Raw genomic sequence first — 13807 nt, 5'->3', positions numbered from 1 at the left:
CCAGAGCACACGGAAACGCTGTTTACCTTCCCACCCCAGTGGTACCTATTTATCTACTTGCACTGGCATGCAGGAGTTGGCAGGAGCTGGGACAGAGCAACGGGAGCTCACCCCGCCGCAGGGATTTGAACTGCTGACCTTCTGATTGGCAAGCCCAAGAGGCTCATTGGTTTAGACCACAGCGCCACCTGCATCCTTTACCTTTACCTTCAACCATATACTCATGGTGGTTTACAAAAAGAATAAAACAAACTAATTCATTTGCCATTTTACAACAACAACCACAACAGCCATGGTTATTTAGACCACAGCAACACCTTTACTTTACCTTTGGCGTAGTGTTACATGCCAAACCATAGGGCAGCAAACCTCTTGTGGCTTGTTTGGCAGAGACAAACCTTGTGCCTAGGTTTGCACTTTGCCAAACTGTGCCTTCACTTGAAATCAGTGTAGCGGCAGGAAGACTGGAGGACAAGTGAAGCAGTCATGTGTTGTTTTTTTCTGTGGGTTCCCATGTTCTTGTTTCTTCTGCCTAAGACATGGTTTCAGTTAATGTCCCATGCAAACAAGGCTCAAGTCTTCTATGGCAATTCATGCTGTCACAGAGACAGCCGCTTATGCCACAGTGCCAACACAATATTCTAGATATGTAAAAAAAAACAGCTGTTCTTTTGAAATGGTAGTTTGTGGTTTCTAACCATTGGGTCTCAGGGATATTGAAAAGCAATATGATTTTTATAAGCATACTGTATAAATAATGTCAAGAATCAGAACCAAATTGCAAAGTTTTCCCCTTGTTATTGTTGGTTGGGAAAAAAAGCAAATGCTATCAAAATGGCATTGTGTAAAAGAATATTCGTGTGGTTTTTCACTTTTATTTCAATTTTTATCCAAAGTCTCACTAAGAAATGTGGGGCAGCTTCCAGATACATGAACATATTTAATATTTATAAGTTTGCTTTGAGCCATTTTTTAAATAAATAAAGCAACATAATAATAATAATAATAATAATAATAATAATATGCAAAACCTTAATAGCAAAAAAAAAACAGTTCATGGATTTTTAAAATATACAAAAGCACAGTTCCCAATTATAAGTATATAAAAGCACAGTGTCCCTGGTTATCAGATGCCTGTTACAGTAGAAAGAAAGCTCATAATATTTTTAAGGATTTTTGCTTTTATTTGAGATATTGCTGATACGTTTGCCAGAGCACAATATAAAAGTACAGTATCAAGTAAACAGATTTCCACCTTTAGCCTTACATAAACAGATTTCCACCTTTAGCCTACATAAAAATGAACTGCAATAGTGGAGTGATCTGAGTTGTGGAGAAACAAGCCACATTAATCTGCAAGAACCACCGAAATAAACAGAATACACATTCTCAGTAATGTTAGATGCAGATCGCTAAACTTGTGGAGTAACAGACTCATTAACTGGGCAATGTACAGGAGCCTTCCATTTAATTACACTGTTCTATTATTATGCTTTTTCTTTCTTTTTTAGAATGCAGCTGTTTTCCCCCCCGAGTCTGACCTTTTATTATACAGAAGTTTTTGCCTAATGAAGGGAGATAATTATAGTACATACACAGTATGATTTTGACATATGGAAAGCGGTTGTTTCCAAGACTTTCCTAGGCCAGTGATTTACTTAAAACTGGATAGCATCTTCATAAAGTTTTAAAATGGATAGATGCACGCATTTAAGCGATACAAATAAAGATAACTTGTGTTCTTCTTTTGTACTCTGCAACTGATAATGGGGTTTATATTGTTTATTTTACAGGGTTGTTGTTGTAAAATGGCAAAGGAATTAGCTTGTTTTATTAATTGTTTTATTCTTTTTGCAAACCACCACGAGTATATGACTGAAGGTAAAGATAAAGGACGCAGGTGGCGCTGTGGTCTAAACCAATGAGTCTCTTGGGCTTGCCAATCGGAAGGTCAGCAGTTCGAATCCCTGCGACAGGGTGAGCTCCCGTTGCTCTGTCCCAGCTCCTGCCAACCTAGCAGTTCGAAAGCACGCCAGTTCAAGTAGATAAATCAGTACCACTGCGGTGGGAAGGTAAACGGTGTTTCCATGCACTCTGGTTTCCGTCACAGTGTTCTGTTGAGCCCAAAGCGGTTTAGTCATGCTGGCCACATGACCCAGAAAGCTGACTGTGGACAAACGCCAGCTCCTTCAGATGAGCGCCACAACCCCATAGTCACCTTTGACTGGACTTAACCATCCAGGGATCCTTTACCTTTTACCTTTATGACTGAGTGCTAATGTGTGTGTACATGTATATATATACTGCACAGTATATTTCTGAAGATAATGAAGTGTCTTCATTAATTCAAGATGCATTTACACTTCTTCAGCTTATATTCTGGTCCACAATGACCTGCCCCAAGTTTCCATCAAGTTTGACCCTTCCATCTATATTCTGTTGCCTTGCAGTGCAGCACCTGCCAATTTAGGACTTAATTAGGTCTCCTCTTCTGCATAATGTCTTGCGCCGATTAAGACGTGCAGGATGACATCATTACGCTACCTATTGCCCCATCTCAACCTTATGGCGTTGGCTGCATAGATGGGGAGCGTGTACGGTGTTGACAACATGTCACGCTTCTGTTTCCCGGACGATACTAGAAAGATGGGACAAAGAAATGCAGAGGACAGCAGTCCTGTGCCTCTCACAATGCCACGTTACATTTGGATTACACGTATAACAGATTACTAAATGGATTGATGTATTTTACTTGGTGACACTGGGGTTGCATGTCATGCTCTTTTGCCTTTTCTTGCCAAGGCTATTCCTGTTGACAGTTATGGGTTGTTTCGGTGCCAGGCTTATAATTCAGGCACAACACGAGCTTGGCAGTGAATGGGAGTCATGGCTGGTTAGGAAAGATCTGAAAAACAAGTAGGGGAAGGCGCAGGGGAAAATGACGCTAGCATTGCCACCTGAAGAGACAGGGATCTCCCGAGTTTCAAAAACTCATGAGTGGAGTTTCTCAAAGTTATTTAACAGGGGGGGAAACCATGAATAGCCTTAGTTGTACATGACAGGTATACTAAAGAGTGAAAATGAGGATTAGATATAATGAATATGGAGGCTTACATTTTATTTTATTTTTGAACGTGCTATGTGAAGCTGCTTAACAAACAAAAACTCTTTCAAGAAAGTTAAAGTTTCTTTTTGAGCTATTTGATTCCCCCCCCCATAAAATTATTTTGCAGCACAATTTTATGCATGTTTACTTGCAAGTAAGTACAGCAGGACTTATTCTTATGTCAATATGCATAGAAACTCAGCCACAAAGTCCCTTCGCCTAGTCATCCTTAAGCTGCCATTCCTTTTGATTCCTATACCTTTGTTTTCGGTCTCAACACCTGATTAACAATTAATCATTGGTTTTTATTTTTCATTTATTTCAAATGTATACTCTGCCATTTGGGGCTGACTATGGCTGTCGAAGCAGCTCACCATGTGTGCTTTAAATAGATGGCACCAGATGGAACTTTCCATATCAGTTCAGTTTAAATAGGGAAAGTGTTTGGCTCCAGATACCTGCAGCACCCTGGCTCAGCGAGGGTGATGTCATCCGTTGGAACAGCCTTCTGTGCCCAGATCCCTTTACAGATTAGATCCCTATGTGCAAAAAGGGCACAGGGCAGGTTGTTGCCCTTGGTGCAGTGGGATTATGGAAAAAGTGCCAGGCATACAAATTAGTACAGTATTGTCACCTTCACCTGTTTGGTGTAATGGGACACCTTCTTTCATGTGAAGAAGTAGGGAGATCACTGCATGAAAGATACCTGGATTGTGGCTACAGCACACCAGCGTGTTTATGTTCAGTAAACACTGATATGGGCTTAAATATTGAATATTCAGTGTCCCCAATCCATCTGAAATCTGTACGGGTTTTGTCCAACTACCATAGTTTCAGCAGGACTTTACCCCAGCACATGGACCCAGAAGTAAGCATCACTTTGTTAATAATAATAATAATAATAATAATAATAATAATAATAATAATAATTTTATTATTTATACCCCGCCCATCTGGCTAGGTTTCCCCAGCCACTCTGGGCGGCTTCCAACAAAATATTTAAATACAGTAGTCCATCAAACATTAAAAGCTTCCCTAAACAGGGCTGCCTTCAGAGGTCTTCTAAAAATCAGGTAGTTGTTTATTTCCTTGACATCTGATGGCAGGGCATTCAACAGGGCAGGCGCCACTACCGAAAAGGCCCTCTGCCTGGTTCCCTGTAACTTGGCTTCTCGCAGTGAGGGAAGCGCCAGAAGGCCCTCGGCATTGGACCTCAGTGTCTGGGTAGGACGATGGGGGTGGAGACGCTCCTTCAGGTATACCGGACCGAGGTCGTTTAGGGCTTTAAAGGTCAGCACCAACACTTTGAATTGTGCTCAGAAACGTACTGGGAGCCAATGTAGGTCTTTCAAGATAGGGTCTCAGCCTGCATACCACATGGAAAAACTCAAAATATAAAACTGGAAAAAAACAGGGACGCAACCAAGCCTATCTATGATGTGATATTATTTTACTTGGAAATGTGTGTGGGGTTTTTTAAAAGCTCTTTTCCTTTTAAAGTGGAGAAGTGTTTGCAATGTAGGTATTTGCAATGGGGTGGAGGGAAATGGCTGGGGGCCAGGAAATTGAAACAGTATGAAGTGGTAAAGTGGACCGCTGCACTGCATACTGTACACAGGTGGGGTGGGGGGTGGAATCACGTTTCTGAGTGCTCCCCTGTGTTAAAAGCTCATCGCAAGTAGAAAACCACCACATAGCATGCAAATCTTTCTCCTTGGTATGCTAGCTTTCTGTTTGCATATCGTTTTCCCCAACATGAAACTACTCATCCACAGTCTGAAATGGTGCATCTCAAATCCAAGGAGTTCTGTTGCATTTGAAGGCACAACTTTATTTCATTCAGCTGAAGTAAAATGTAGTTTACAAACAACATCATCAAAACCCAGGGTTTTTAAACACCTTTCCTTTTTTTTTTTTTAAAAAAAAAGCCTGATACCTTCTGGGCTTTATTGTCTAGTGTGGACGTTTTCTGTTGTGTTTATGGTTCAGAAAACTCTCTCTTGGTGGTAATTAAATGTCCTGCTTGAGTTAGTACTGCACTTTTCACCCTTTCACGTTTAATTAATAGTCACGTGGAAAACTTTTCATGAACAATTTGTACTTGTCAGGAGAAAGACGCGACCTAACAAATTGTCTCCTTGCAGATGTGAAATTGAGGCAACGTTAGAGAGGCTAAAGAAACTGGAACGTGACCTGAGCTTTAAGGAGCAGGAGTTGAAAGAACGGGAGAGGCGGCTGAAGATGTGGGAGCAAAAACTAACCGAACAGTCCAACACACCTGTGAGTACATACAAGGCTTTGAATCTTTTATCGTACATCGCAGTAGAATTTGGATACTCCCAACAAAAGCTGGACCCAAAGACCGCAACGGCCTGCGCTCACCAAAGTGGGATTGTGGGGTCTCCTCCTTCTCCCGCCCTCCACTTTGAACAGCAGCAGGGGGGACCGGCAGGTGGGTTGGGTGCTGCACACCTGGCTTTCTGACAGCTGCACTGCTGTGTTTATCAGGATGGAAAGATGGCAGGAAGGTTGGTGCAGCAGCTGAGTTGGACCTGCCCCTGCCCCTGAGCACCAGACTGCCATGTTCTGTTGCCTTTTGAAACCTCCCTTGCTTTCAAATGTGGTTTGTCCTACAGCAAGGGTTGTTGCCGTTTGAGAATCAAAGCTCCCTTGGAACCAGCTCTAGTTGTAGTTCTTTGAACTCCAGCAAAAGTGTGTCTTAACTTTCTGCTGAAGAGTGGGGCATCAGATATTTTAAACAAGTGTGGCTATAGCCCGTTGCCTCTAATAATAATAATAATAATAATAATAATAATAATAATAATAATAAATTTTATTTATACCCCATCCTTCCTGGCCAGAGCCGGGCTCCGGGCAGCTAACACCAGTAAAATTACAATAAAAACATAATTGGGGGGGACCAATTTAAAATACAGGTTAGAATGCAATTTAAAATGCACCCTCATTTTAAAAGTTGCCCATAGATCAAAACTATAATGGGAAGGAAAACAGACTGAGTCCAAACCAAAGGCCAGGCGGAACAGCTCTGTCTTGCAGGCCCTGTGGAAAGATGCCAAGTCCCACAGGGCCCTAGTCTCTTGTGACAGAGTGTTTCACCAAGTTGGGGCCAGTACTGAAAAGGCCCTGGCCCTAGTTGAGACCAATCTAACCACCTTGCGACTTGGGACCTTCAAAGTGTTGTCATTTGTGGACCTTAAGGTCCTCTGTGGGGCATACCAGGAGAGGCGGTCCCATAGGTACGTGGGTCCTAGACCGCATAGTTAAGTGCATCCTGAAACATTCCTTCTAGTGCATTACAAAAATGAAGCCCATAAATGCGGTTGTTCTAGCTAACTCTTGGCTAATAATGGAGGGGGGAGGAACCCACAGCTGCATGTAGATCACGCTACCAGTGTGTGGGAAGCCCTGGTACAGAGGGCCCTTAAACAGTGTTCAGTTTCAGACCACTATTGCTATTTTTGTTTCAATTTGCACTGCCACCGATATATATGCTTACGAATTCCAAAATAATAATAATAATAATAATAATAATAATAATAATAATAATATATTATTTATACCCCAGCCACTCTGGGCGGCTTCCAACAGAATATTAAAATACAATGGTCTATTAAACATTAAAAGCTTCCCTAAACAGGGCTGCCTTCAGATGTCTTCTAAAAGTCAGGTAGTTGTTTTTCTCTTTGACATCTGGTGGGAGGGCATTCCACAGGGGGGGTGCCACTACCGAGAAGGCTCTCTGCCTGGTTCCTTGTAACTTGGCTTCTCGCAGCGAGGGAACCGCCAGAAGGCCCTTGGAGCTGGACCAAACTGTCCAGGCAGAACGATGGGGGTGGAGACGCTCCTTCAGGTATACTGAACTGAGGCCATTTAGGAACGTAAGGTTCCAAGTCCCTGCGTGTGCTTTAATATGCACACGGAGCTCTTGCACAGATATTCTCCTCCCAGTGGGAGGAAGGAGAATACCCAGGCATTCAAGGAAATGCATGGTCAGATCAACTTCCTCCATTGAAGTGAATGCTGATGCCGCTCCAGAAAGTGTAGCCCTGTGTGGGCATCAGGGCTCATACACCTGCTAGCGAAATTCTGAATAATTGCAATTTTAAATGGGCAACCATAGCAATATTTAGGATTACCAATACTCTCTATTATACTTACGTTCCACTTTTCCTCCCAAGAGGCACAGAGCATCTGACTGGGAGTCTTTCTGGGATGTCCACGTAAGACACTGACCAGGCTACGATCTGCTTGGCTTTAGTAGTGTGCTAGCATAACTGCCTTCAGACTGTTTTTATGGGTCACATATTCTTAGAATAAATGAATAATGAACAGCCTGCAAAATTGCATATATACAATTTTTTTTATTTAAAAAAAAAGTGATTGGATTCCGTTTGCAAAATCAGCAGTTACGTTACTATAAGATTTGCTGCATATAGTAGAGCCGGGCCCTAAAAACAGTCTGGTGCAGGAAGGAGGTCGAGGAATCTCTATGCCAGTGGTGGAAGCACAGTCCAAATCAAGGCTTGCATATGGTCAATGGATCTTTGCTGCTGGACATATTAGACATTCCATAAAAGTCGATATATAAATAAAGTGCAAAACACAAGTAACATTTTCTGCGTCATCTTGATTAGGGAGTGAAATCATACGCCCAAGGAAAGAGTGCAAGACTGACAACTGACCATAGAAATGTATATATATACTGTATACGATTCAAGAGTATTACCGTAGCATTTTGCGGCATTTGTAAATAAGCTGCAGGCCTTCCTATTTGCATTATGCCATTGTGTTGCATTTTACTCCCCCCCGCAAAGAAAACCCCAGTGGGTGCTAATTGACTTTCTTCCCCCACCACCAAAGGGGGAAAAAACCCACCCAACATCCATTTGATTGAATGTTGATAGATTCTGCATCTTTTGCCATGTGTTGCCCTTCTACGATTGCCTGTAGCTCACAGGTTGTAATCACTCTTTAATTTTAGTACCTATTTTGGCCTGTTCACTGTTTTTGCACCTTCTTTCTGAGGCACAGCTTAATGACATCTATATGAATCACGCTGCATGTGTATTCCAGCTGTGAACATGTAGTAGCATATAATGATGAAGCACAGATTTTTCCCCAGAAGCAAGGTTCTCTGTGTTCTCAGTAGGCAGCCGGTAGGCTCCCTTTAATGTCTGCGAAGATCCAGTAGCTAAGATATGGGCCATCACCTACATGGTGCACAGCATGAAACATAGCCCTAATGAGCCAGTCTTCCCGCAAGCAAGGCTAGCAAGGATTTTTATGCTGCACTTGCTTATCGCTTCTACTGTTCACCGGCTGGCTTTGCTGAGCGAAGGTGTTGTGGCGAGGCCCCATTGTGCTTAGCATAAATCTCCTTTTTGTAGGACATTAATACAACTCTCCTTTTTTTACAAGTAGGGACAATTCTGTCGGCAGAGAAGACTTAAGATAATGCAGAAAGTAGAGTGCCATTCAAACTTCTTAAATGGATTGTCACGCAGCTGAAAGAGCATCTGTCAGATTTTTTGAATAATGAAAACTCTTGCTGTTTCCTTGACTTCCCTAAGTCTCCACCCCCCATTTTGCTTTATTTCTTAAGAATTTTAACTTCAGAACTCTTCTATACACAAAAACAAATCCTAGATACGCTGACATTAGAAAGGACACAAATGTCCTCTGCTGTCCTGTGAAAATGGCTGCCGTTGTTGACAAGAGGTCTATATTCTTTCTTCATGACAGTAGAACACGCATAGGCAAACTCGGCCCTCCAGATTTTTAGGGACTACAACTCCCATCATCCCTAGCTAACAGGACCAGTGGTCAGGGATGATGGGAGTTGTAGTCACAAAACAAACCACTATGTGAAACAAGGCTATGAGACTCTCTCTCTCTTTCTGGTGGCCCCAACAAAGCATAATCCACTCTACAATTCATGGAAAGCTTCCTTCACCATATGAGGAGGCTTCACCTGAAATGCAAATAGCAGGTTCTTTGGGGCAGTTTTTGTTGGTACCATGGCAGGGAGACAAATAGTTAAACTTCTCTTTCCCACCTCCCAGCCTCAAGGGTGTGCAGCTTGATTGCATTCACACAATTAATGTCACATCTAATTTGGCCCCAAAACACGAGCTTTAATTGGGAATCTGTAGGATAGAACCTAATTTTGAAAACTGGCATCAGCCATGGAAGGAATGATGAAGGTGTGCCTTTATCTCACCACAAGAGTAACCACAACTACTGGCGTGAATGCTTCTTAAGTGTTTGAGACATGGGCTGCCAGGGCAAAGGGAGTGGCATTGGATATATTGTCCAGGGTGCTGAACAATTAGAATTTAACAGAGCGCAATAAAACTCAAAAGTGCTAGGATTGTGAAGGGTGACCCATAGCATTAGAATTTGGGTACTGTGTTACTCACTTCTTGATTACTGTAATACAGGGGGCTGCTTCGGAAGGCTATTCATAAATTACAGTTGGTTCAGGCTCCTGAAGCTAGGCTTCTTGTGGGGTGCGATGTGGGGATTAACGGTACTCCCCTTTTGTAACACCTGCACTGGCTTCCAGATGTTTCTCATTTTGTCCCATAAAGCCCTAAAAACAGCTTGAGATCAGGTTATCTGAAGGACCGCCTTCTTCCATATAGTCCGGACTGAGGACTAATGCCTTCCAGAGGCCCTTTTCCCTTTCCCTTTAGGAATTCCTACCGTGACACCACATAAAAAGGCCTTTTGTGTGGTGGCCCCTCCATCTCTGGAGATCTCTATGATTCCTTCACCGTATGCATTTCAGGGAGCAGTTGAACCTTTCTCCTCAAACATTTTAGCTCTTCAACCTAATTTGGGTGCTGTGAATTTGCTCATATCTTATTGTTTTTTTAGGGTTCCCCGTTCTGATCTCCTTGGGAAAGAGCAGGATATAAGCTTATCCAGTGCTGTTTTTCTAGAAAAAAGAGGTGCCAGAACTCGCCATGAACACCTCCCTCGTTCTCTTAGAATGGCAATGGTGCCCACCTGAGAGGTGCTGGAACTGAGCTCTGGCTGAAAAACTCCCTGAGCTTTTCTTAAAGAAAGAAATGCTTGGCTTTTCATTGCAGAAGCAAGGACAACCCTATGTGGGAAAAGACTGAAGTCAAATAAGTAGATTCGCTTCAACAGGAACATGCTTTGTTTCAAATGCCGTTCAGCAGTTTTAGCTCCGGAACTCAGTTCTGTGTCAGTTTGGGCAAGGAACTATCTGAAGAGGGTGGGGGTGGGGGAGTGGGGGAAAAAAAAGGATACTTAATTAATATGCAAGAATTAGTGCATAGAACTTATGTCAGGAATTGGAAGCAGATGGAGACACATGCTAAGCAGAGACTTGTCAAGTTTAAGGGGGCTAAGCTGCAGCTGCACAGCACCTGCTGTATCATTGTCAAGCATTGTGGCAACATCGACATGGAATTGAAAGGAGGACAAATTGAACAGTTTTATGGTTATATTATGGAAACTCTTCCCTCTTAGGCCTGATTCACACATGCAAATAGTGGCTGCTTATAATGCAACTGCAGAATGCTCAGTGCACCAAGTCATTCATGTAAAGCATTATGTGTGTGTGTGTGTGTGTGTGTGTGTGTGTGTGTGTGTGTATGTATGTGTGTGTGTGTGTATATATATATATATATATATATATATATGTGTGTATATATATATATATATATATATATATATATATATATATTCCTTGCTACTCCCCGCCCCCCAAGCCACTGGAAATACACATGCTTCCTTTTATTTTCCATTTTGCAATGACAAATTGATTGCCGCATGGAGCAGACTGTGTTTGGTTGCATTGTATACCAAATCCAAGATGCTGTTTGTAAGCGTGAATCAGGCTTCGGGTTGTAATAATAATAATAATAATAATAATAATAATAATAATAATAATACCCCACCCATCCAACTGGGTTTCCCTAGCCACTCTGGGTGACTCACAACAGAATATTAAAAACATGGTAATATATCAAACATTAAAAACTTCCCTAAACAGGGTTGCCTTCAGATGTCTTCTAAAAGTCAGACAGTTGTTTATTTCCTTGACATCTGACGGGAGGGTGTTCCACAGGGTGGGTGTTACTACCGAGAATAATAATAATAATAAGAGATTTTATTTATATCCCGCCCTCCCCAACCGAAGTCGGGCTCAGGGCGGCTAACAACAATAAAACAGTACAAAAGTACAGCATAAACAACACTCTAAAATCATTCATTTTAAAATTAATTAATTCAAGCCACTGGCAACCATTGGGCCAGAGCTCCGCGAAGACTGCCGAGGGAGGGAGTCAGGCTGTGCCCTGGCCAAAGGCCTGGTGGAACAGCTCTGTCTTGCAGGCCCTGCGGAAAGATGTCAAGTCCCGCAGGGCCCTGGTCTCTTGTGACAGAGTGTTCCACCAGATCGGAGCCACAGCCGAAAAAGCCCTGGCTCTAGTTGAGGCCAGCCTAACTTCTCTGTGGCCTGGGACCTTCAAGATGTTTTTATTTGAAGACCGTAAGTTTCTCTGTGGGGCATACCAGGAGAGGCGGTCCCGTAGGTACGAGGGTCCTAGGCCGTATAGGGCTTTAAAGGTTAAAACCAGAACCTTAAACCTGATCCTGTACTGTTGCCTGGTTCCCTGTGATCCGAAAACCTCATATTCAAGAACATTTGCAGTGAAGTTGTCAGGACTAATCTAAAATCAATGTACAGTGGTGCCTCGCAAGACGAAATTAATTCGTTCCGCGAGTTTTTTCGTCTAGCGAATTTTTCGTCTTGCGAAGCACGAAATCCCATAGGAATGCATTGAAATCCAATTAATGCGTTCCTATGGTAAAAAAAAGTCCAAACAAAGCCAAATTTGGTACAACAAGAGTTTATTAAGTGCTCATACTGTATTATTAAGTCACACATACTGTAAAGAGCATTTCAAAAATTGAAGGAACAATAAATTAAGTTTCTAAACATGACAGAAAAAGATTTAAAAATCAACAAAGTGTACAGTACATTTTCTAAGACTCTGGGGGACAACTCAAAGAAGGTTCCTCTTCCACTCTTTGCTTCTTGCTGAAGAACCCCCTCCTCAACTGTTCCGCCAGCCACCCACCACACAGAAATTCAAATCCAGAAATTTTTTTTAAAAACAGCAGAGTGGCCCAATGGTCACAGAAAATCATAAAAATGCAGAAAAAAACCACACAAGCTTCCAGATTCTTGCAAACCCCTCCCCAACACCAAGTCCTTGAATTCTAAACACCCCAACCCAAAATCCAAAAACCCCCCAAAAAAGTTTTAAAAGTTTAAAAGAAGTTTTGGAAAAGCTTCAAAAAACACCAAAGTCTTCAAAAACCTCAAAAAAGGCTACCACACTGCGTTCTATGAGTTGCTCCTCGAAGTCCAGTCGCAACTGTATTAATGGTGTTAAGAAAAAGGAAGCAAACTTGCAAGACGTTTTCATTTTTCGTCTTGCAAAGCAAGCCCATAGGGAAATTCGTCTTGCGAAGCAGGTCAAAAAATGGAAAACCCTTTCGTCTAGCGAGTTTTCTGTCTTGCGAGGCATTCGTCTTGCGGGGCACCACTGTACGAGAAACATATTCTCTGTTCCTCCCCTTGCTATGCTTCCTTTCAGCATTGTAAGTCTAGGTAAAGAACCACGGTTCCAACAACTGCATGAGCAAAGTTCAAATTCCTGTCTGTTTCAGATCCCAACCTTAACCATTCTGAGACAAGGGACCAGCTTGGCATTTACTCTTTGAGAAAGCACAGTGATGCCTTGCCCTGATAGGAGAATAGGAATGTGACCAGCTGACCAGCCCATGTTAGTTCCTTGCTCCTAAATTCTGTAACATTTCAAGCCTCACAGCAAACCAAAGGAGTTGATCAAGGGCATTGGTATGGGGGGGGAGCATTGTAAAATAAATACAGACATTTCAAGGCTAGTAACTGCTAGAAGTACAGGGTGAATATCTGGCCTATTAAGACTTCAGATTAAAGACCAAGGAGTTGTTCCCAGACTTCTGGACATTAGATATGCACATCTAATGTCATTCCTCGTCCCCATTTAGGGAATTTCGTTAGAATCTCTTAGTTTGCTCAACACAAAAGTCAAGGTAAAAAAAAGAAGCTTAAATTAAAAAATCTACTGGAAAATACAGTAGATTCCTTATTTAACTTTTTGACTTTGGTGTTGTTTGTTTCTGGTGTACAGTCAATTATATTTACCCTTCATCTATCGCCCCCCCCCCCCCCACTCTCCAGGTAATATCCAGAGTTTACCTCAATTCCCCCTTTGCTTATTTATTATATTTTTATCCCATCCCTCCCAAGTTGTCCAGAGTAGTATGTGTTGTTTCTTCTGCCAGTTTAGATCCACAAGATTGTGAGATCAGTTAGATTGAGAGTTGGTGATTGACTCAAGGCCATTGTGGCTGAGTGAAGATTTGAATTCAGGACTCTCTGGTCCTATTCCTGACACCACCATATCACACTGGCCCTCAGACCCACAACATATTTTTTTAAGCACTTGTCAGAATGAAACCGGATAGAGTGGTACCTTGGTTTAAGAACAGCTTAGTTTGTGAACATCTTGGATTAACATCTTGGATTAAGAATGCTGCAAACCCGGAAGTAGATGTTTTGGTTTGTGAACTTTGCCTTGGAATAAGAACATG

At 42.2% G+C, this 13807-nt stretch overlaps 1 protein-coding gene across 2 annotated transcripts in view; it reads left to right on the top strand.

Moving 5' to 3' along the window:
• MAP3K20 (mitogen-activated protein kinase kinase kinase 20) overlaps positions 1–13807 on the top strand; it is a 68219-nt gene that overhangs the window by 48761 nt on the left and 5651 nt on the right. The window contains exons 11-12 of one of the 2 annotated variants that reach the window (XM_080971590.1): positions 5251–5386; positions 7306–7347. In XM_080971590.1, coding sequence (XP_080827716.1) covers positions 5251–5386; positions 7306–7347 — 178 coding nt within the window. The remainder of the gene's footprint in view (positions 1–5250; positions 5387–7305; positions 7348–13807) is intronic. The other variant, XM_080971591.1, reaches the window with a different exon arrangement.

The sequence above is a fragment of the Podarcis pityusensis genome, assembly GCF_964106645.2.
Source record: "Podarcis pityusensis genome assembly, chromosome: 1".
Lineage (NCBI taxonomy): Eukaryota > Metazoa > Chordata > Lepidosauria > Squamata > Lacertidae > Podarcis > Podarcis pityusensis.
This window is presented reverse-complemented; position numbering and strand designations above follow the sequence as displayed.